Source organism: Anguilla anguilla, chromosome 4, assembly GCF_013347855.1.
Source record: "Anguilla anguilla isolate fAngAng1 chromosome 4, fAngAng1.pri, whole genome shotgun sequence".
Lineage (NCBI taxonomy): Eukaryota > Metazoa > Chordata > Actinopteri > Anguilliformes > Anguillidae > Anguilla > Anguilla anguilla.
Window position 1 is genome coordinate 29507892 of NC_049204.1, and position 22096 is coordinate 29529987.

General features: G+C 49.0%; 1 protein-coding gene across 10 annotated transcripts in view; it reads right to left on the bottom strand.

The window, feature by feature from the left end:
- pde4dip (phosphodiesterase 4D interacting protein) overlaps positions 1-22096 on the bottom strand; it is a 74094-nt gene that overhangs the window by 4831 nt on the left and 47167 nt on the right. For 6 of the 10 annotated variants that reach the window (XM_035412941.1, XM_035412942.1, XM_035412940.1 and 3 more), the window contains 28 exons: positions 21768-21959; positions 21336-21432; positions 21147-21223; positions 20929-21045; positions 20622-20741; positions 20313-20419; positions 20008-20147; positions 15453-15565; positions 14780-14973; positions 14153-14480; positions 13266-13461; positions 13061-13177; positions 12288-12729; positions 11177-11412; positions 10775-10829; positions 5969-6219; positions 5487-5630; positions 4763-4966; positions 3487-3768; positions 3100-3231; positions 2851-2988; positions 2466-2655; positions 1958-2082; positions 1481-1696; positions 1141-1251; positions 817-1037; positions 476-619; positions 219-357 (listed from right to left, as the gene is read on the bottom strand). In XM_035412941.1, coding sequence (XP_035268832.1) covers positions 219-357; positions 476-619; positions 817-1037; positions 1141-1251; positions 1481-1696; positions 1958-2082; positions 2466-2655; positions 2851-2988; positions 3100-3231; positions 3487-3768; positions 4763-4966; positions 5487-5630; positions 5969-6219; positions 10775-10829; positions 11177-11412; positions 12288-12729; positions 13061-13177; positions 13266-13461; positions 14153-14480; positions 14780-14973; positions 15453-15565; positions 20008-20147; positions 20313-20419; positions 20622-20741; positions 20929-21045; positions 21147-21223; positions 21336-21432; positions 21768-21959 — 4828 coding nt within the window. The remainder of the gene's footprint in view (positions 1-218; positions 358-475; positions 620-816; positions 1038-1140; positions 1252-1480; positions 1697-1957; positions 2083-2465; positions 2656-2850; positions 2989-3099; positions 3232-3486; positions 3769-4762; positions 4967-5486; positions 5631-5968; positions 6220-10774; positions 10830-11176; positions 11413-12287; positions 12730-13060; positions 13178-13265; positions 13462-14152; positions 14481-14779; positions 14974-15452; positions 15566-20007; positions 20148-20312; positions 20420-20621; positions 20742-20928; positions 21046-21146; positions 21224-21335; positions 21433-21767; positions 21960-22096) is intronic. The other 4 variants (XM_035412936.1, XM_035412935.1, XM_035412943.1 and 1 more) reach the window with 4 other exon arrangements.

Here is a 22096-nt window from a genome sequence, read left to right on the forward strand (position 1 = left end):
AGGATTACTCTGAGATAGGTTAGCATGGAGGAGAGTAAACTAAACCCTAGTGCTATAACAAGCTTACTGTAAGATAGGTTAGCATGGAGGAGAGTAAACTAAATCCCAGTACTATCACAGGCTTGCTGTGAGATAGGTTAGCATGCAGCAGACCAGATTAACTGCAGTAATATCACAGGCTTTCTGTATCAGAGTGCTGCAGAGGGGGTGAAGCTCACGCTGGCTGACGATGAAGTGCTCCATGCCCTGCTTGGTGTGGTTAGAGCTCCGCAGCTTCTCCACGGTTTCCTGCAGCAGTTCCTCCTGCTCCGTGACCCTCAGCCTCAGCCGCTTGATCTCCTCCTTCATGGACTGCTCCTGGAACCCACAGAAACCCAGCGGGGACCTCAGACAAGCGCACCGGTAACGACGAGCACAAAGCAAAGCCGCAGAGGCACCGCTCTGTGGCGGGGGCGAGGCGTGGCGGAGCTCGGACCTTCTTGGTGCGCTGAGCGGAGAGCTCACTGCTGGGAAGAGCAGCCCTCCAGAACATCTTGAGGAGGGAGGCGGCCTCATCCAGGATCTGGCCCAGGGTCTTGGAGTTGGACAGGAGGGTGTCCATGTTGCTGTAGTCCAGGGCCTGCAGACCCACATAGGGACAGAGAGACATGGGTGAGGACAGCGGGATAGGGGTAAGGACAGAGGGACAGGGGTGAGGACAGGGGGACAGGGATGATGACAGGGGAATAGGGGTGAGGACAGGGGATGGGGTAAGGACAGAAGGACAGGAGTGAGGACAGGGGGTGGGGCCTTGGGCTCTGCCAGGCCATGGTTTACCCGTGCCGTCCTCACCTTCGCCGAGCCGTACTCCAGCAGGGCGGCGCTGAGCATGGCCTGCAGCACCGTCTCCATCTTGTGAACCAGCACCTTCCCCTCCAGGATCTGCTGCTGCAGGGCTCTGAAGTCGTCCACGTGCCCGATGGTGTGCCGCCCCTTCCTGCTGGCAAACGAGCCGTCTGGCGCCCCTCCTTCCAGCGCCGGGTGGGCCTTCGAGACGCCTGCAGAAGAAAGCGTGCATCAGAAAACGTGCACGGTGTCACCGCCCTTCACATAAGCTTGTACAAGTAGCAGGGATGGGAGGGAATGGGATTAAATACACACCATTAGCCGCGGCTTCTGGATCATCCAGCTCTGTGACCTTGGAGAACCCAGAGTAAGTGGATCCAGGGGTGAAGAGGCCAGTGTCTCGGACAGGTGGAGAAGGGGCGGGATCTGAGAGAGACAAGTCACAGAAGGCTTCAGAGGTGTACACATCTACCACCATCCACATCGTACAGTAAGTGCAAGTAAGAGGGGTTTATAGAATACGGTCCTACAGTAACATACTGAGTGGGGCAGGATCCTATTGTAGCACAATGAGGGGATTACAACAGGGCCCTATCACAAAACAATGAGGAGTTCTAGATAACAGCCCTATCACAGCACAGTGACAGGCACTCACCATGGAAGAGCTGCTTCCGGAAACTGGTGTCATGCTGGGCGCTGGAGGGGTGGGTCTCGCCTTGGGCCACGCCTCTACCCAGCTGCTTCTCCAGCTGCGCGCGCAGGGAGCTGTTCTCCTTCACGCTGTGTTCCAGCTGCGCACGCAGACTGCGCACCTCTGATAACAGATCCCTGAGCTCCCGGGAGGAGAGGTTCTCCTCCACTCCGCACCCCACTGAAAAACACACAAGGGCCCGCTGTAGGGGGAGCACGGTTCTCCTCTTCCTGACCTTCAGAAACTGAATTAAAAATCCCACACCCCTCATATCCCATTTACAAATAAATCTGCATACGGGAAGTGTTTGTGAGCTCATTGACAGCGTGTGAACTTAGTGAGTTAGCATGCTACGTGGCTCTCTGTCCAGACCCGAACCGTTAGCTCTTCTCTGCGTGTCTCCCTGGTGCAGAGAGCAGCGCATCGGCTTGCAGTGCTCACCTGCGTGAGGGTCCGCGGTGGCTCCACGCACTCGCTCGTACACCTGCAGCTCGCACTGCAGCGAATGCAGGAGCTGCCGGCTCTCAGACAGCTGCTGCTGGAGCAGGTTCACCTGGTGCTGGAGCCTGGAGATGCACAGCGCCCAACATTCAGTCAAACATGGCAACCCACCCAGCACAGATATACATACTGTATACAGTGCAGTGCTAATGCTATCATCAGCACTAATAAGCCGCATACAGTGAGCATCATACATGTGTTAAGCAAGGAATAAATGGGTAAACTAAATTCAGTCAGGTCTTAAGATATACCTGCTCTTCTGTGACTATTTGCTGATTAAGATTCATTCATAGATTCATTTAAAAATGATGTTCACTAGAGCATTGCTTAAGAGCCCATTGTATTGTACTATATCTATGAAATGACAGTGTATGATACTCTGAAGCGGGTGGTGAGTGTCTAACTCGTTCCACACCAGGGCGTGTCCCTTCCTGAGAGGCGGAAGTACCTGTTGGTGCACTCCTGGGCGCCATGCCGGTCCTGCCGCAGCTGCTGGATCTCCTGGGCCTGCTCACAGCCGCGCGCCTGCAGACGCCTGCTCTCCTCCCTCCACTGCTCCGCCTCCAACTCCGCCTGCTTCAGGCGCGCCCGCGCCGCCAGCACCACCTCCCGCAGCTGCTCCGCCTCCTTACATTTGTCTGAGATGCACACGAATGCACTCTTGAGCAAAACCCAAAACCCCTTCCTTGGAATTCAACCTCACTTTCTCGCACCTGATTTTGATACAATCTGATTCTGTTCCAATAAACGCATTGTCAGACAGAATATTATAACTGTAAAACGTTCATTGCAGTTCGGTAAAATGTGCTATTAGAGTTTCAATGGGGGTTGACCTTGAAGCTGGAGGCTACCTCTGTTGTTCTGCTGGAGTCGGGCGTGAAGGCCCAGGTTCTCCTCCTTCAGGGCTCTGTTCTCATTGGACAGCTGGCTGACAGAGTCCAGTCCCTGGATGTAGATGTTAGTGGGCGCACCTGTGGAGGACAGCAGACTGGGTGAAGGAGTTTTACTGCGACCCACCATTAGCATTAGCCAGAATAATCCGTTCAATGTTAGCATCAGCAGGCTATCGAAAGGCTACTTACCGCCTTCCCGGCCTGTGGTCCCCAGCCTGCTCTCCAGCTGCTGCCTTAGCCGGTCGTTGGTTTGGATGGAGTCCTCCAGGCGCTGGCGCAAACTGCGGATCTCTTTCAGGTGTTCCTCAATGAGGTCAGTTCCTGAAACATGAGAAATAGAAACCTCACAAAGACATAGAGACTATGCAAGTATCTCAGACACACATTTATACAGGCCAAACATGTACCTGACACAGACCATTCAGGATTCTCATAGAGAGATCTACATAGACTACTCGGGGACCTCACATACATACAGATCTATCTGAACTATACATGGAATGTCATGGAGAGGCCCACAGCATCCTCACTGCAGACATGCAGAGCTACATGTTGAACTGGACTGGAAAGCTGTACCTGTGTGGCTGGTGCCAGACTGATATCCCGAAGATCCCGAAGAGACATCACCGTAAGTGCTGGTTCTGATCGGCCGTGAAATGTGTGCCATATCCCACAATGCACTGCTCTCCAGCAGACTCGCATCTGCCTTCAGTGTGGAGCTTGCACCGGGAGTGCTAAACTGAGGCTGAGGGAATGCGTGGTGGGACAGGGGCACGTAACCGCCAGGATTCGGATGGGCGTGGCCGGCCAGCGGGAAACCGGACAGGGGCTTGACGTGGGGGTGTGGAACAGCAAAGCCTGCATTCAAAAATACACCAAAAAACACTGTCCATCATGTGCGACGCTGCATTTATCACCAGCCAAATTCACCATCCTGCGTGCGCCCCGGGGATAACGGTAAAAGCAAATTACACAATAATCTCAGAGTAAATACTAACGCCGCGTGAAGCAGGATTATTAACAGCCCCAGCACGTGAAGCGCTCACTGGGCTACGAGAGAACGGCCGTCATCAAGCGCTAAAGCTTGATTGCTGCACACATCCCTCCTCATTTTAACTAAACGCTAATCCTCACTGAGGAGCGTTAAAGCTCGGGCCCTGTGGCTCACGCGCGAGGGTGAATTCAGCGTTGGAAGCGCTCACATCAGAAAGGGGTGGGGGGCGGGGGGGGGGGGGGGGGGAGGGGGGCATGCATGGGAAAGTCATGCGTGGCTGAGCAGAGTAAGACTCGGGGGCCTGAGCGGGCAGCGCTGAGCAAACTCCTCTCGCTCGGCTGCGCGGCTGCGGCTTCGACTGGCTTCTTACTGGGGCCTGCGGTAAGCACATCGCCACATCCTGTTCACGCGCAGTAAAATCACACAGCCTCCACGGGCAGCTGATCCAATACAGCATCTCAGCTGATTAGCCAGACAGCCTCATTTCAAAGGGGCACAATGTCAGCAGAAAACTCATTGGCAGAAGTAATTCATGGTTTGAAAACCGCATCACAGCACAGCACCTCAATTCAAAGCCTTGGTGTGTTAATGGTCATTAATGGATATTCATGTTTATTTTTATATTCCCAATGTCAAATTTTCGATCAAGCATATCCCAAGGTCAGTTTGAAACTGAACTACAACTATGCAAAACACGAGCCAAAGCGATGAGGTTAAGGTCATGCGTGATGCATTGTGCTCCTAGATTACAGAGATCAGTGATCTGTGAAAAGCCCAAGCAGTGAGAGGATGAGTCAGGATGTGATCCACACACACACACACACACACACACACACACACACGTGCGCGCGCACGCACGTTCACTCTCCCCCAGCTGTCTCTGAAGCATCTGCAGCTCCTGGTGAACCTCCGCCAGGGAGAAGGCCCCGGCGCCGTGGTAACCCGGACGCAGGAGGGCAGCGTGAGGGTCAAGGAGCAAGGGCGCCCTCTGACCTGAGAGGTCAGGGCAGTAGAGGGTCTGGGGGGGAGGGAGAGAGCTGGACACGGGTCCAGGGGGGAGGCCTGGAGACGAGGAGAGCAGAGAGAAGGACACACCAAGCCATTCAGCCCCTTTACACCGTTACCATAAATGGACCCACATCTTCCAAAGAGCTTCTAAACCAAACAGCAAGCACCATCACCAAATTTTAGATTTCACTCTATTCTGTTGCCAAAGAAGCACACTCTCTCACAATGACAAGCCTGAGAACCAATCAAGTGACACCCTCGCAATGATAATGGATAGTGGATGCCTTCACCAAAACACCTGTCTAGGCAAGTGCATATTTAAAAAGGAAAGCATACATTACAGAGAGTCAAAACACCACCGAAGACTACACTACTGAGGTCTGAAGATGAATCATACAAACAGCAGATTTGCTCTAAATAAATTAGTAAATCTAGAATCCTGTGACATTTTATGGGGAATAGCAAATGTAGTAAACAAAGCAATATGAGACATTTGTTTACATCCACTACTCATAAGAGCCAGTTGTCAATACTGCTGGCATGTTGCTCCAGCAACCTCTTATTCTCTGCCTACCTTTCTGTCCTGGACTGTCCATGGGCTTGTGCTGTGTGCACGGCTTGCTGGGACAGTTGATGGTGGACTGAGCCCCATGCGAGGCAGTGCTGGATGAGGGGATAGATGAGTGCTTTGGGGTGGCGCCGCCGTGACAGTGAGAATCTGAAAGAAAATGGCGGTGCATGCAAAAGCACAGGGCTCTCAGATGGGTTTGATTGGGGACTGTCACTAACAGACACTCAGGTTCCTCTCCATTTCACCACTACAAACACACAGTGCAGTTTATTCAACTATCTACACACTACTGCCTCCATCTCAAGCGACAGAATTAAAAGTGAAAAATAAAACAAGATATATGACACTCAATCTTAAACAGCATATATTTGCTGAGGATTGTGTGTATACATGTATAACAGCAGCGGTGTGTATACACAGACGTGTATGAGCAGTACTGTGTGTATTTAAATGCATGTTGACAGTATTCATTGCCTCTGGTGTACCTGTTTGGGTCTGTCGCTTGGGACTGGGCTGTCCCTCCTGGGAGTACTCGCTGGTCGCATCCACGTCCGAACACAGGTCCAGGTCCTCATGGATGGAGCCCTGCTCGTCTGACACAAAGGAGGTCCGGTCGGATTGGTCGGTGGTCTCGGACAAGGCGTGGCTGCTGGAAGGCGTGTCTGGGCGCTCCTGCTTAAGCTTGGAGCGAAGCGACTCGATGATCTTGTCTTTCTGTTGGAGCTCTTTGCTCAGCCTAGGGAGAATCCAAGAGAGAACACGGTAGAGTATTCCAACCAACCCAGGGTGCACACAAAGACTGTGAAAGAGACCAGCACCAGTGACACTGGAGACACATCCACACTAGGATATGTCATTACTGACAAATGAGAAAACCGTATGAAAACAACTGTGAGCTGAAACTAAAAACCAGCAAACCTCTTTTCTCTGTAGGATTCCTGGAGATGCTGTAAAACTATGGCTTCACCTGGCCATGTCTTCTCTGAGCTGAATTAACTGGCACTAACTGTGCTCAGGCTGCGGTCTGAAGGTCACTTAACTAATCTGCTGGCAGCGCAGGTCCCTGAGCCATGGGGAGTTGATCATGACATTTCACGACAACACTCGGAGGAACACTCACATACAGAATATAACACACACACAAATACCCATTGTGCATTAATGGAACACACTGCTATGCACCAGTACTCATTGCAGGACACATTTACAATGTACACAACCTTTTCTGAACAATAATCCCAGATAGACATTAGTGGCTTTTTAAAACTGGTATTGATGTGCATACAAAACACACATTCACAAGGGTTTTATACAAATAATGCATGTAAAAAAAAATCTCAAGATCTTCCTCAAGAGGACTTTGGTAGGTAAATACAATGCACTACCCATCAACAAGAGGTTTATCTGAGTAATGTTTGAATATTTCATATGAAGGTTTCCTTAAACAATAAACCAACCTCCACAAGATCCTTCTTATCTGTTCCAGTGGGTGAGTGTGCTATATCAGTCTGTGGGTGAGTGTGCTATATCAGTCTGTGGGTGAGAGTGCTGTATCAGTCTGTGGGTGAGAGTGCTGTATCTGTCTGTGGGTGAGAGTGCTGTATCTGTCTGTGGGTGAGTGTGCTGTATCTGTCTGTGGGTGAGAGTGCTGTATCTCTCTGTGGGTGAGTATACTGTATCTGTCTGTGGGTGAGGCTACTGTATCTCTCAGTGGGTGAGTGTGCTGTATCTCTGTAGGTGAGAGCGATGTCTCTGTCCTTCCATCTTACTTTTCCGTCTGTCTCTGCAGAGCTCTCCTCTCTCTCTCCAGCTGCTTCCTGAGGAAGGCCAGCTCGCGCTCCTGCACACGGCTCTCCCAGAGCGAGAAGGAGAAGAGCGAGTCGCGGTACAGCGGGCTGCTTTTCGACAGCATGGACTTCCACAGAGGGGCCATGGCCCCGCAACGTGCCTGACCCTCCCCACGCCCAGTCGGGCTACCGCGGGCGCATCCGGGCCTCTGCGATCCGGGATCCAGTCCAGCGCACGGGCTAAACCCAGCGACAGCCGATGCACTGGGGCTGCGCTCCCCTCAGTTCCACTTTCACATCGACCCGACGCTAATCATTAGCTCCACCACAGAGGACACCCCCGTGTCAGAAGCGACCCATCGCAGATGTGCCCATTGGGGACAGAGGCTGCTCCGAGGTGTCCTTATTTAGTACCGACGTCCCGATACTAGACCTCTCCGCCGGGCACGTGGCGAGTCCCAGCCGGCCTGCGTGCGCTGGGACGGGCGCCGCCGCGCGGACCGATTAGCGTGACTCAGCCGCACTGAGCCTCTTACAGCAGAGCGCACGGCAGATGTCCCAGGAGATCTTCTGTATTATTACTCCCTCTATTCAGACTGCTCAACAGCCCAGCCTTCCGCCCTCCAACATCCACCTTCAGGGGAGGCAAAGTCTAATATAGCTGTGTCTAGAAGGCGATTTGTTTTTCTGTTGAGCTGCCAAGTACAACAGCGGCGGTTCCTGTCAGAAGTGCGGAGCCGCAGAGCGGAGCCCTTGCCTGTGGGCTGATTTGTCCTGGCTGCATTAGAGGAACTCTTCAGTATAAAGGCTGCTGTTCCCCGAAGCCCATGGGCACAAGCCGGCTAGCAAAATATACCAACTCAACACTGCTGTCATCTCGTACTCATAACTATCACCAGTCAGTCACAATGATCTGTACACTTTGTCACATGAAGCTTAGACATGAGGCTAAAGTGCAGTTGTACGGTAATGCAAAAGCCCACACATTTAGTATCGGGTATCAAATCTGATAATTGCCAATTTTAAAAAATACATGAAAATACGAAATTAGATTATCTGTAAAACGTATTAATGAAGGCTATGCAAACAAAGGTAATTTTCTCCTGGCTTCTGGTTCTGACACTAGCTTACTCTCTTACTCTATGCTTTAGGTCCTCCTGACCTATTTAACTCCCCGGGGAATACCTAATAGCCTAAGAACATTAGCACCCATAACACAAAGGGAAACTCCAGTAGCATTACTTACATAAACCAAACCTCTCTAGAAACACAGTGAATGTGAAATCAATTAAACCATGTTCTTCAGCAGTTACAGATTAAGTTCAAATAAACTGACTTCCTACCAAATCATCCTAAGCATATTGCACATGGTCATCACTTGGATCTATCCAAAGAATAAGCCAGCTTGTCAGCTAATGAAAATGCCGAAAAGATAAAAGGTATCTCTGTTGATTGTTGATCTTCATTGGGCAGGTCCACCCTTCTGTCAACTGTGAAAAATTTCTTCCGTGAATAAGATCTGAATAAGATTATTCTTATAATCCTTCCTAAAGAATTAGTTCCAAAGGCATGAGAGGTTCAATCCCAACCAGGAAATTCAGAGTGTAAGTCCCACAGTGAGCTTACTCTTCCTTCATCCACATATACCATGTGCATCAGCCAGCGCAGCGACGGCTCTCAGGCAGTGGGTTAGCGGTCACTCTGCTCTTGCTGTACTAAATCAGATTGCTGTAATTCTCTCCCCACCTGTCAGGCGTTCACACCGGCAGGAGCGTGCTGGCTCACCGTCACCGCCGCCCCCCGGCAGGTGAGCAACTGTCGAGGCACTTTAGGTCACGATTTCAGTGCCTGATTAGGTTTCTCAAAAAAAACCAAAAAAAAAAAAACGGCAAAACAACTCCCAGAAAACCAAGCACTGTGATCCTATCGCATCGTTCACAAACACTCAAAGCACAAAAAACCCACAGGAGACCCCCTCAACTCCACTCTGCTCCAATCACAACGCTGCACTGACCGCCGGTGGGCGGAGATGATCTGTCCGTTAGCGTCGGACATCAGCAGGAACCAAGAGCCAGATTCTTATCCGGATTGCGACCAGGTCTATGCAGTTTATTCTGTTCCCTTTGCTAAGAGAGCACCCCGGCAATGAGAGTCAGCAGTGGAGCGGGCCGTTGGCAGGGACTGCTCTCTCAGTGGACACACAGCCCCCTGTGCTCACACTGCTGCCTGCTCAACTGGCTAATGCTCCCAACAGATGCACGGAGGTGGAAAAAAACGGGTCTTATCAGCTGCTAAATCCCCTGGGCAGGCTGCTGCAGCCTATGGAAGGGGGGAATTATCCAATCAAACCGCTCGTCACCATCGACTCCCAGAGGGAGCCCTAGGACCAGCCGGGACTCCACGCATTAGTGCGACACCGCCGCTCTGCCCGCACTGCAACTGCTGACGTCAGCGCTCACCAGGATTCAACGCTAAGATTCACACGTTCACCGGGCCGGGATGGCGTGCTCCCTAGTGAGCTCACAGCCACACGAGCGGTGCCGTTTCAAAGGAACTACACCTGCGACTGCAGTCTGGAGTCCCATGTGAGCTACTGCTGCTGTATTTCTGAGCAAATTAGCAAATTTTGCAAATTTCTGAACGGCTTCAGTACATATCCAGCTGAACAAATGGATAACAGCTATAATGTGCTGAAAGTCTGAAAAATGTACACCTGCTAAGCAAAAATGAAATGTAATGCAATGATGCGATTAAAATGTTGTCAGATATGGACCTTTTCGACTAGACTCACATACTGTTTCATTCTCAGTGAGACTTTAACAGGAGAGTGCATGTGCAGCACTGCAAGTAGTACAGGCTTGCTGCATTTAACCAAACATCTGTGTCTCCTTCAGGTTTTCAATTAAAGAGAAAAACACTAAAACTGTAATATCCACATGAGATATGCCTAAAAGCTACTGAATGAAGTCATGAAGATCACTGTTGAAACACCACCAGCTTTGTATTTTACTCTGTATGCAGACACCAATTGAGAGGGAACTGTTTGGATTGATCATCTGTGCATGTCTGTGCATCAAGCCAGAAACCGATAACACCCCTGACAGAAGGCATGCTGCCCCCCAGGATCAATGTTTTTCAGTGTACCCTGGGACTATGTATTCATGTCATCGACTGAGGGGTGGAGAGCACAGCATCACACTGCCCAAACCTAAAGTTACATAACCAAGAACCAAACCAACAGTCAATAATGATACACCGCGAATACGAATTCTGTTATGAAAGCTACTGAATCACATTCTCACATTCAGAATAAATGTATCACCCCTAATAATTCAAAAGACCTATGAACATACAGGTACCTACTTCCCATTTATGGACATCATAAACCTATTTGAAAGTAATTCTCCATGGGTCACTATGAATCCTGTACCATTGTGACCCAATATGAAGACTTGTTTAGATGTGTGGAAAACCGGGACTGAGAATATTCTGAGACAAACTCACCTTAAAGCCAGCAACTCGTGACCGGTTTTGTCATCTGGGAGTTCTGAGTGGTCCCCTGTCCAACGAAGAAGAGAGGAAAAACTCTAATGACTCTAATGATGCATGTGCTGTAATTACTCGTTTCATTATTAGGTCTTTCCCCATTTACATGTGTGGGAAACCCACAGTGACAAGTGTCCTGGGCAGGAAAAGGAAGCTTCATGAGTTCTAAAATGGGCAGAGCTATCATGTGTTATTAGTCACTTGCTGGTTTGAACCAATGATGAACCAAAAGAGGCAACAAAAACATTTTTGTTAATTGTAGCCCCACCATCATTTCATGTTTATGAACCTTCACTCTAAAGCTTGGTATGGGCCGCGTGGCGGGCGCAGAGCAGAGAGGATGATGGGAGGGGGACTCACGGCCGCTGATCTTGGCGCTGATGCGCTCGGCCAGCGCGCTGCTCTGGGCCAGCTGCTCGCGGAAGCTCTGGCCCATGTAGTAGTCGATGTCGTTGGCGCGCAGCAGCTCCTCGAAGGCCTTGGTGGTGTCGCCCAGGTGCTGCGTCAGGACGTGGCACGCCCCCCGGCCCTCGCGCATCCTCTGCCGCAGGAGCGAGAGCTCGCGGGCCTGCGCCTGGATCAGCGAGTCAAACTTCCTGCAGGACGAAGAGGAGGAGGAGGAGGAGGAGGAGGAGTAGATTAAGCGACAGGTTCACTTCAGTGGCGTATGCTCACACACTGAGATGGCAGGCTATGGTTTAGCTCATAAACATGGACTTGTACCCTGCTCTGAGAATGAAAGCTTCTACAGCAGAACAAAAGGGGGCAGCAGTACTGAACAGTGTTCTGGACTTGAGTGTTTCTGGTTCACAGCCCTCATGCTTTGTCAACACTGGGAAAATAACTGCATAGCACTTGGACAGATAAAAAGCAGTAAATGTTCTGGATAATGGAAAGGATATACTTAAAACAATTCAAAATGAACGTTACTTCTATCTTTTAGCCCAGTTCTAAGCTTCAACAGGCTAATCAGAATCACTTATACAGAAAGATGACCCTTGACTAAGAATAGCTGAGGCTACATAAATCTCTGCTGCTTGTCAGAGTGACCGTTGTATGGAGCGAGTGTGCAGTCACTCAGCAGAAGGCTCAGGGCCGGGGGAGCAGATGGTGAGCTCAGATCACCTGGAGACCAGCCCTGCTCCGCCGTCCTGTCCCTGCCCGCTCACAGCCACAGAGGACGCCCACGTGTCCCCACGTCCGTGCCAGCGAGCTCTCCGCATCGCTGGGCTGCCCCTACACCGCCTCTGCTCCTGGCACCCACCATCTGATACACTGAGCTCCTCCCAGCTCCTTCCGCCATTTCATTGCTGCCCTGTGTATCTCCCCACTGACATGCCCCGCCTCTGTTACTGCCAAGCTCCTCCCTAATCTTCCGCCATCTCACTGCTGCCCTGTGTATCTCCCCACAGACAGCCCCGCCCCATGCTATGGCAGTGCTCTTCAGTAATTTGGCTGCAGAGCCCCTCACCCCGGCTGGGTCGCAGACTTGGCGTCCTCTGCGCCCTTCTTGCCCTCCGGCCGGGAGCTTCTCAGCTGGTTCTCCAGGGAGGCCACGCGGGTCACCAGCTCCCGCAGCTCCTGGCTCTGCGGGGCCCGGGGGGTGCCCAGGCCGTCCGACTGCCAGCCCTCGTCCTCCTCCGGGCCGCTGTGGGCAGGCGAGGCCTGGAAGCCCCAGTTGACCTTGCGGGGGCGCTCCAGGCTGGAGGCGTAGTCGCTGGTGACGGAGAGCGAGCGCACGCGGCTCTGCAGGCTGCGGATGGTCGCCCGCGAGCGCGAGAGCTGGGCGCGCAGGTCGTCTACGTGCTGCCGCAGGGACGCCGCGTCCGCGCACTTCCCAGAATTCCCTGACCACCACTCTGACGCGCAGTCCAGCCTGGACAGGGCTGTGCACATTTCAAGGTCATCAAACTCTGAGGAGAGGATAGAGATGACAGCCCTTCATTCAGTGAACTCACATTTCATATCCCACTAAAACCACTATTCATTCAGTACAAACTAATGCCATGGAGTAATTAGGTCAGAGGAAATATATTTGTTGATTATTTCTTAAAGAAGTGATGATATAGCTGACAGCAGAATTGGTCCTCTGTCTTCAGAACAAGTTAATATGCTTCTGGCATCCTCTAGTGGGCATTTAGAGGTACAGCAATTCTACCTGCTTGGTCAGGAACCAGTATGCAAAATGAATGCACATGCACCCTCAGATCTCTGTAATGTCACTGGTGTGCGTGTTTGTCCCACCTGGGCTGCTGGCGCCGTCCCTCTCAGCCTCGTTTTCACTGCGGCCACAGGTTTCATAGCCCAGGTCCTGCAGGTCCACCTGAACCTGCTTACTGTCCTGCTGCACTGAGGACTCCGCTGAGAGAGAGCACGCACGTCAACAACAGGGCATACAGATGTGTGTGTGTGTACACGCGCGTGTTTGTGTGTGTGTGCTTGCACTCACAGAGCAGCTCTCTGTAGTCCTTCAGCTGCTCTGCCTGAGCCTGCACTGTGGCCTCTGACACCATCAGTCTCTCCTGCAGATCGCGGCTCTCCTGTCGGCTCAGGGCCAGGTCCGAGTGCAGCTGCAGCGTCTTCTCCCGTAGCCCCGCCTCCATGTGCTGCCAGAACCCGCCCTCGCCTTCCTCCGGGTCTGCTGACTGAACAACGTACCTGCCCGTCAGACTCTCTCACACAGGACAGGCTGTCACACACACCCTCTAAACACGGTCTGGAAAAGAGCTTTAAATGGACAACTGCCTGTGTCCACTCGCCCAGTGAAAACTGGGAAAAACATTTTTTTTAAGTCCCTCTTTTCTCCTCTCTCTGGCCAAAAACTGGAGCCCAGCTGCCATTACTGTGACTGCTTACATATGCCAGTGACTAGATGCAAACAAAGACCCATCTTTACACTGAAGCTATTCCAAAACATTGAAACTTCTCCACCAGAGAAAGGAAATTAGAGAGGAGGGAAAGCAAGATACTTTATGCATTCTAACTTAACCTAATGCAACAGATATCCCATATTAAAATGATAAAAACCATAAGCATAGCTTCAAACTTCCCCCCTAACACAAATCCTCTATCTACATACATTGTTTTTATTTCTGTAAACACACAGTTCATTTTAATGACCACACCTTGACTAAAGTTGCCACAACTAGGTTAGCTAGAAAAAAGCTATCTATGAGCTCACAGATCACAAGTTTCCAAAATCCAAATGCATGAGGTAGACGATTTCGGGGACAATGATACAAAGCCAACAGGGCTGCTTTAACAGAACATGTGAGTTTTGGAGCTCCATGTGAGAGATGAGTGGGATGTACTGCAGCTGAGGTTCCTACTGTGTACCTGTGTGCAGGGTTGTTCAGCATGCTGCAGCAGCAGAGTCCCCAGGTCAAGTGACCGAGGCCGGGAGCAACTCCTCTTCTCCTGTTCTTCTCGCAGCTGCATGCAGGGGGCGCTGCCTTTGCCCTGCGCGAGGTCCAGCTCGCGGCCACCCTCCGTCACTTCTGCTGTTATTGACCAGTGTTCCTCCTCCTCCTCCTCCAGCCCGTTCTCAGGGGTGCAGCTCTGCAGGAGTCCGCCTGCCTCTCCCTTCTCCCGACTCCTCCACGTCACCCGTTGCTTCTGTTCCTGCAGATCGTCTGTCTGCATGCGCAGGCTGAGCAGCGCTGTCCTGCATTACACAAGACACAAGACTCATCAGCCCCTCCTTTAGGCAAAGTTAGGAACTATAATTTCAAAAAACCTAATGATGCAGCAAAATCAAGTATACAAATTAATTTGAACACTCAAACAGCCTCAGGGAACTTCCACAGAAGCGTACCACTGTATTAAATACTCATACGCTTCTCACCAGGCCCTTACAATGATTGTGACTTGAATGTGTGAGTTTCGTCTCCAAACGCCTAGCCAAATAAAATAGCTGACTTCTGAGGTAACTGTGTATCTTAAAGGCCTGGACTATAACGTTACCTCATCTGAGACAGAGAAGTGTATCCGGCTTTCTCCAGCAGGAACTTCAGCTCTCCCAGCTCACGCTCCACTATCTTCTTCTGCTCCAGGAGCTGCTGCACCTTTGCCAGAGCTTTCCCATCCTCCACTGTATGCTGGGATAGCATACTTCCCTCCAGACCTCCGGCTCTGTTTTCACTGGTGAGTCGAACGTTCTTATACAGATGAAAAGGAGGATTCTGAATTCAGCACATATGTCACTGACCAAGGATTGGGTTACATCTCAAAGGAGCATGATCAAAATGTGCAATATATGAAATCTCACATTAGTCAAATACGTGTCACTCTTAAAGTTAAATATGACTACACCTGAACCGATATTTGACAATTATTAGACCAATAAAGACCAATAAAGACATTTTTGATTCATTGCTCATCATTTGAGAAGCCCATATTTAACTATATGTGAACATACCATGTTTCATTTTATGGATTTTCTTATATATACTGCACAAGTTCATATACATTTTTTCATGAAAAAACATACTGCTGCTAATGACACAGATGTATGAATATTCATATTAACGTATTATTATCATATGCTGTCAGACTGGATAATGGTATCTGCTAAATATACAGACATATTTATCACCATCATGAAAAATCTGCAATTTAGATGAGCAGAATGTAGTACCTGTGAGCAGGCCAAGGTTTGAGCTGTTAGTTTAGCATTCTCTTCTTCCTCGATGCTGTCTGTGTATTCACTGCTGTCATCATCATCGTCGTCTTCCTCCTCTACGCTTAGCTCTGAAATGACAAAACAAACTGGTCAACACAGTCACACTTACTCTACACATCTCTCAGGATGAAACTGGAAATAAAGTTGGGCCACTAAAGAGAGTAATGCACTGCTTTACGGAAACAGATAAACAGAAAGCTCTCACAGGCCTGTTATTTTTTTCGGCTAACTTATGCGAACCCAGCGCTCTTCTTCAGCTTCAGGTTAGTGCCAAGCAACGCATGCACAAAGCAGGCTTTCATTCCGTTCTCTCTCTCAAACATGTTTCCAAAGCGTTCGGAAAAACCGAAAGAACTCGACCCTGAGCCTCAGTGGTGCTGTCCCTCAGCAATGGTCTCCACAGAACACAGGAAGAGAGTGTCATAACACACAGACCCAGTGATTTCCTGTAGGGAACTGTGCAGGGCACAGACACTCCAGGGCAGGAAAGAGGAGGAATGCAGTGAACAGGACTCACATGGGCCCTCATAGATTACAACAGATTGCCTGGTTTCGCATTATCTTGACCACAGACAGAGCACTATAGGCTATAACGGTTACACACAAGAGGACAGCCTCCACAGATTGAGACTCAGAAAATGAGTTTTCGTTAGTTCTGGATGAATGTCCAGCCTGTACAAATATCTGCATTGCTCCTGTTTAATGAACACAGTCATGCAGAGTGTTGCCTTAGAAGGCTATTGTTTAACTCAATGGTGCTGTAGCTGGATATTTTTGTGTGGAAAACATTATGGTCATTTTAAGTGTGCTTCATTCTTTATATGTGACAGTAGGCCTTGAGTAATGCAGCCAGTAAAGCAGGCTGTCCGATCCTGATTGGTCAGCATAAAATGTTCTTGTTTCTGATTGGTCCTAACCCCTCAAGGCTTTTGACCAGATAATTAGCATGACCAGTAACTGTGAGAGAATTACGGGACACTGATTTGTAAAAGTAACACAGCGCATGGTGGCCAATTTCTCTTTTTCCACAGCTACAGAAACCTTGTACCTGAGAACTGACATGGCAATTATAATTTATACACAATATTAAAGCTGACCAGCTGCATGCATATCTGCATCACTGGGTATACAGTAACCACTGAACTGCTGGCAAAGATAACAGATGGGAATGTGTCCCTTTGTTTTGCAGCTTCGCATTACATAGCCTTCTGGGATTGTGAGAGCAGTTAGTAATAAATATCTCAGAATAAGGGGGTGTGACTATTAACATATTACTGGGATTTGTGGCACTCTTGGGAGTGTTTGAAAGTGATTTTGCTTGTGAACACCCTAGCTGTGCTTACATACAGGAGACTGACTAAACTGTGTCCTTGCTGCTGTGCACACAAATACACAGCACATATAGACAGTCACACATGGCAAAGCAACCAGTCTGTGTTATTTGAGCAGGGGCCAGGGTTAAATTAGGGGGTTGTGCTTCATTTGAACTTTGTGAAGTCATTGTGCCAACTACACTGCATTGTAAAACCAGGGTTAAACAGCTGGTTTTCAACACACAATTCCAGCTTTAATCAATATCAAAAGGCATGATTAAAGGAATGTTCTAGAATCTAGATAATTTAAATATGTCCCTGAAAGTGTCTTTGTAACATGGGTGTGTGTGTGTGTGTGTGTGTGTGTGTAGAAGGGGGTCACTAACACTCCTCTGACTGCGATCACACAGGGAGTGGATGAAAAACTTGGCAAAGGGGAGATGGAGTGATAGATCAAATCAACTGTAACACAAACTCACAGAATCACAGGTGTATTTATTGAGCGGTTTCACATCACTAGAAGAGACCATGGCTGAGAGTTACAGAGCTTATGACAAACTGCAGTAATGTAGCATCCACAGTACCAGGGATGAGGAGTTCATGTACATGTGCCTTGGTTTACTGAACATTTGGGCATTAAAAAAATCATTCTTTTCCAATTCACTTTAATCAGCATACATAAATATAAAGTATAGGCCCACCAATATTACATGAACTGTACTTTAATGGTAAAATCATTAGATTTCCTATAACTACAAAATGACTGATTAAATGTAGTTCATCAATCATTTGCTATTTAATAAAACAGAGCACACATACTGAACTGCCAACATGCCTGATGCGTTTTGCCTTGAATATAATCATTTTATTGTTTCCTCTAGATGTACCAGTTTAATATGCAGTTCATTTAAAATGAAAGGGATTCTGACAAGGGGAAACCATTGTGGAGTGAATCTCTGTATTGAGTTTGAGTAAACCTGCGCTAGGTGTGTGATCACCTGACGGGGCGGTGGGGGGGGGGGGGGGGGTTGTTACATACCTCTGGGCTTTCCCTCCTGCCGATGGTGTCAACTGTGTGACACTTCAGAGCTGAAGATACAATACTTACTCTCATGCAGCAATAAGGTATTGGAGCGAGGTGTCCACGCACTTATAAACCTCAAAACACGTCTTGATTTGTCATGTGAAGAGTTTACACAGCATTTAAAAACACTACAGCCACTGACCGCTATTGACTCTACCTAGAGATTCTGTGAAACTGTGTCATTTGCAATCTAAAGGCCATAAGAGGTAGGTGACAGTATCACTTCGCTGGGCGACTGTTTTTGTTAACCTTTGAGTGCAGGGATTACAAAGAATTTGGTGATTTATGTAAAAATTTGGTGAAATTAGGTGGCATATAAAATATTTTCTTTAACACAGTATATGTGAAACCTTTCCAGAAAATCGTAATGAAAAAATTACAGTAATCTATAAATCAGTATCAACACAGCAAAACAGCCATGCAAACTGTATCTCCGCGTCACTCAACATGCAAAGGACAGAAGAAAGGGTCACAGAGTACATGTAGAGAGGGTTACTACATCAAGCAATCCATAATCTATTTACACTATCATAAAATACGCAAACTTTTACCCAGTTATTTACTTCGCCGTACATTTTCTGAGCAAAACTACAAAAATACGGATCGAATCGAAAAAATAGTTTTAATACAATAATAAATTAGAATACAAATTCAAAGCTAATTTCTGCTCCATATCCTTGGCCCAATATGAAATATTTAAACACGAATGAGAAAATGAATGAGAATTTGAAGAATGCAAATACGAATTTAATCTATTCCTTTGGTGTTACTGAGGGTTGAGACTGAACGCAGAATGAAGACAGACAGTGACAGAGATAGCAGCACAGTCTAGAGTGGGACAGTGACTCCCCTCAGCTCCACCCACATTCTAGCATGGGGGAGTGGCCTGGCTTCACTCCCAGTTAGCACACTGCCTGTAAGCATACAGTATGCAAGCAGACTCACTGCAGGGAGAGGGAAAGAGGGAAGAGTTCACAGAGGGAGAGTTCACTGGACTCACGTCTTCGTGTCTCCCTTTCGTACCCAATCCCGTGCGTGTGAGAAATCGATGCCAAAACATTTCAGTACTAGCGACAGCAAATTTATTTTTCATAGATTTTTTTCCACAAAAAAGAGGCTCAACTTCGTATTTATTATTCTAATCCGCATACACAATGTTGTTAAATAAATCCAAAATCTATCTGGCCATATAGACCCCTCTCAAAAAGGGTTTGCTTCGACAAAACAGGATATATCTAAAAGGCTGAACTGAGCTTTTTCTTAATCTACAGGGCAACCAGGAAGCAATTTTGGGATAGTGGAATTTCAGAGGACAAGGCGGACCTGCTGGACATACGTATACCTACAGTACAAAAGTGAATCAGGTCAGCTACAAAGTGCAGGGATTCCGTCTGCAGTCAATGTGAAAGTAGGTAGGAGGTCAAAATGTCACTACTTCACAAAAACCTGCTTATCTTCCTGTTAACATTTCAATGAATTCCCTGCAAATACACTCCTTGTAAGTAAGAATCCTGAATAATATTGCAAAAAAACGACATTTGGTCAAATAAATAAATAAATATACAAATTGCAATGTGCTGACCAAGATAAAGAATGAACAATCATTTCTCATCTAAGTTTAAAATAAAAGTGTGCCTTGTGCACAGAATGCACTGACTAGCAAAGCAGCATCTCTTTCAGTTACCCATCTGTCCTCTAAAAGCAAGCACAGCTATTTTTCTCTTCGTTAGCATGTGTCGAGGAGGATGAGATGAAATAAGGATAAATGCCCATGAGTACAATGCACAAGCCACAACATCGGCAGCCCACTCTGGAAAAAAGGCCAGAGCGCACATACAGCATATGGACAATATGGCGAATGCGGCAAAAGAATCGCACTGAATCTCATTATGAAAATTGGCAAAAGAAAATAAATAAAAAAGATAAAGAGAGTTGAGTGTATTGCCAAATTCAGTTAGTAAAACCACCAAACCAATCCACAGGTTAGTGTTAGTAAAGGCAGTTGTCCACCACACCTCCCCATGGCAGTGTGTCTATGTAGAGTGCGTGCTGGCGCCCCCTGCAGTGCAGGAGGCCTGTTGCTGACGGCGCCTGTAATTCCGCCGTTTCCCACCTCCTAAGTCAGCCTGGATCTTTGCCGCTCTTTGCGGTGCCAGGGCGGAGTCTCGAACCCTCCGCAGGACGTCCTCGAGCTGTCCCCGCAGCGCCTGAACTTTGCCCAGCTCCACCTGCAGGATCCGGTTCTTCTCAGAGCTGGGAGAGAGGGACACGCAGGCCAATGACACGACTGCAGCTTTCGACAAAAACTTTCATTCACTTTCATTCAAACACCTTCAATGCTGCACAAAACACTGTGTGGGTCCCACAGCTTCTGCTAGATGGGCATTATTACTGCCACTTTTATCAAGGCCCTCTTACCTGTCTTTACCAGAGTGGACCTGTGTCAGGTTGTGGTAGAGCTGCTTCTCTGTTTTCAGGGCATCATTCAGTCTGCTGTAGTCTGAAACCAGCTGCCCCAAAACGCTCTGCCAAAACACCACATCAGCTCCACTCAGGATGGAGCCGCTCGGAGGAGACACCGAGCACTGACCCTCACGCAGCAATGCGAAGGCAACCACAGTTACACGTGTGACTTTAATAATTCCCAACCAAGACACATGGCACCACAAAAGGCTACAGCACAGTTTACAGGCAGTATCCCAGACACCCGCGTGGAGAGTACAGTACCTGGGGATCGGGGGTGGAGGGGTCCTGCTTAGCCACAGTTTCTCTCAGCTCCTGAAGCTCCTGGGTCAGCCTCTCCACCAGAGGCAATCCAGAGGGCTCCACCAGCTGGGTCTGAAGGTCCTGTGTAGAAACACACACACACACACACACATGCACACACACACAAAAGTACAAACTGATTAGAAAAATTAAGCTGCATTCTACAAAACACCACACAACAGTACATTTAAAAAATCTCAACAAAAAATAAATAAATAAAAATAAAATCTCAGTACATCTCAGCAGGACGTCACAGTGGTACTCCCACCTTTATGTGCTGTTCCTTGATGTGCACACTCCTGGTGAGGGCCTCCAGTTCCGCGGCCTGGGTCTGCATCTCCTCCTTGTCCTTGGCCAGCGCGGACCGCAGGGTGGACAGTTCCAGCTGCAGACGCAGGGGGGCAGACGGATGAAGTCGTTCATGACACCTGCACTATGAAGATGCTGTAAATCCCTGTGCATCACCTCCGTTCTGTTGTTACTCACCTGGGCCTCCTTCTCCTTCCTCAGCACCAGCTGGAGCTCGTCCTGCACAGCCTGGATGTCTCTCTGTGTACCCAGCCCTGTCCACAGGGACACACAGACACGCTTCAGCAAGTCTGCACCGCTTTCAGAACCCAGACACGTCCAGGCTCAGAGCTGCCCTGGATAAGCCCCACTGGACTCCACACTTACCCTCCTGCCTCCTGCCCCCTGCTCCTGCTGCCTCCTCTGTGGGCCTGGATGTGATCATGGGCTCCTCCTGGCAATGCGGGCCGTCCTGCATCAGCTCCTGTGACAGAACCAACACCACAAGCGCCTTCACAACTCAGCACAACTGCAGATCTAGCAGGGTTGGAGAGCTGTGTAGCTCCGCAAATAATGAGCAGCAGGCTTAGTGCTGTGTAGAAGGTGTAGCTCTATGCAAAAGGTGTAGCAGGTATAGCTCTGCATAGAAGGTGTAGCAGGTATAGCTCTGTATAGAAGGTAAAGCAGGTATAGCTCTGTATAGAAGGTGTAGCAGGTACAGCTCTGTATAGAAGGCAAAGCAGATACAGCTCTGTGTAAAAGCTGCAGCAGATATAGCTCTGTGTAGCAGATACAGTTCTGTGGCAGGGTGCCACTCGCCTGGATGAAGGCCTCCTTCTCCTGCAGCTGGCTCCGCAGGCGGCTGATCTCCAGGTGCGGGTCCCAGCCCTGCTGCTCCTTCTCCCTGTTCAGCTCCCTCACCTCCCGCTCCTTAGAGCCCAGCTGCCTGCGCAGCTCCTGCAGCTGCTCCGTCTGCTGGCTGATCACCTGACTGAGGCGGGCCGCAGAGTCCTGCACACAGACACGCTGTTCGCTTAGACACAGGAAGGCCAGAGGCAGGGTTTAAAAAACAAAATTTTCACCAGTTTGATTCAGGATCACCCTCATATGGAGAATAACGTCATTTAACTAAAGAAGGCACTTTGAGG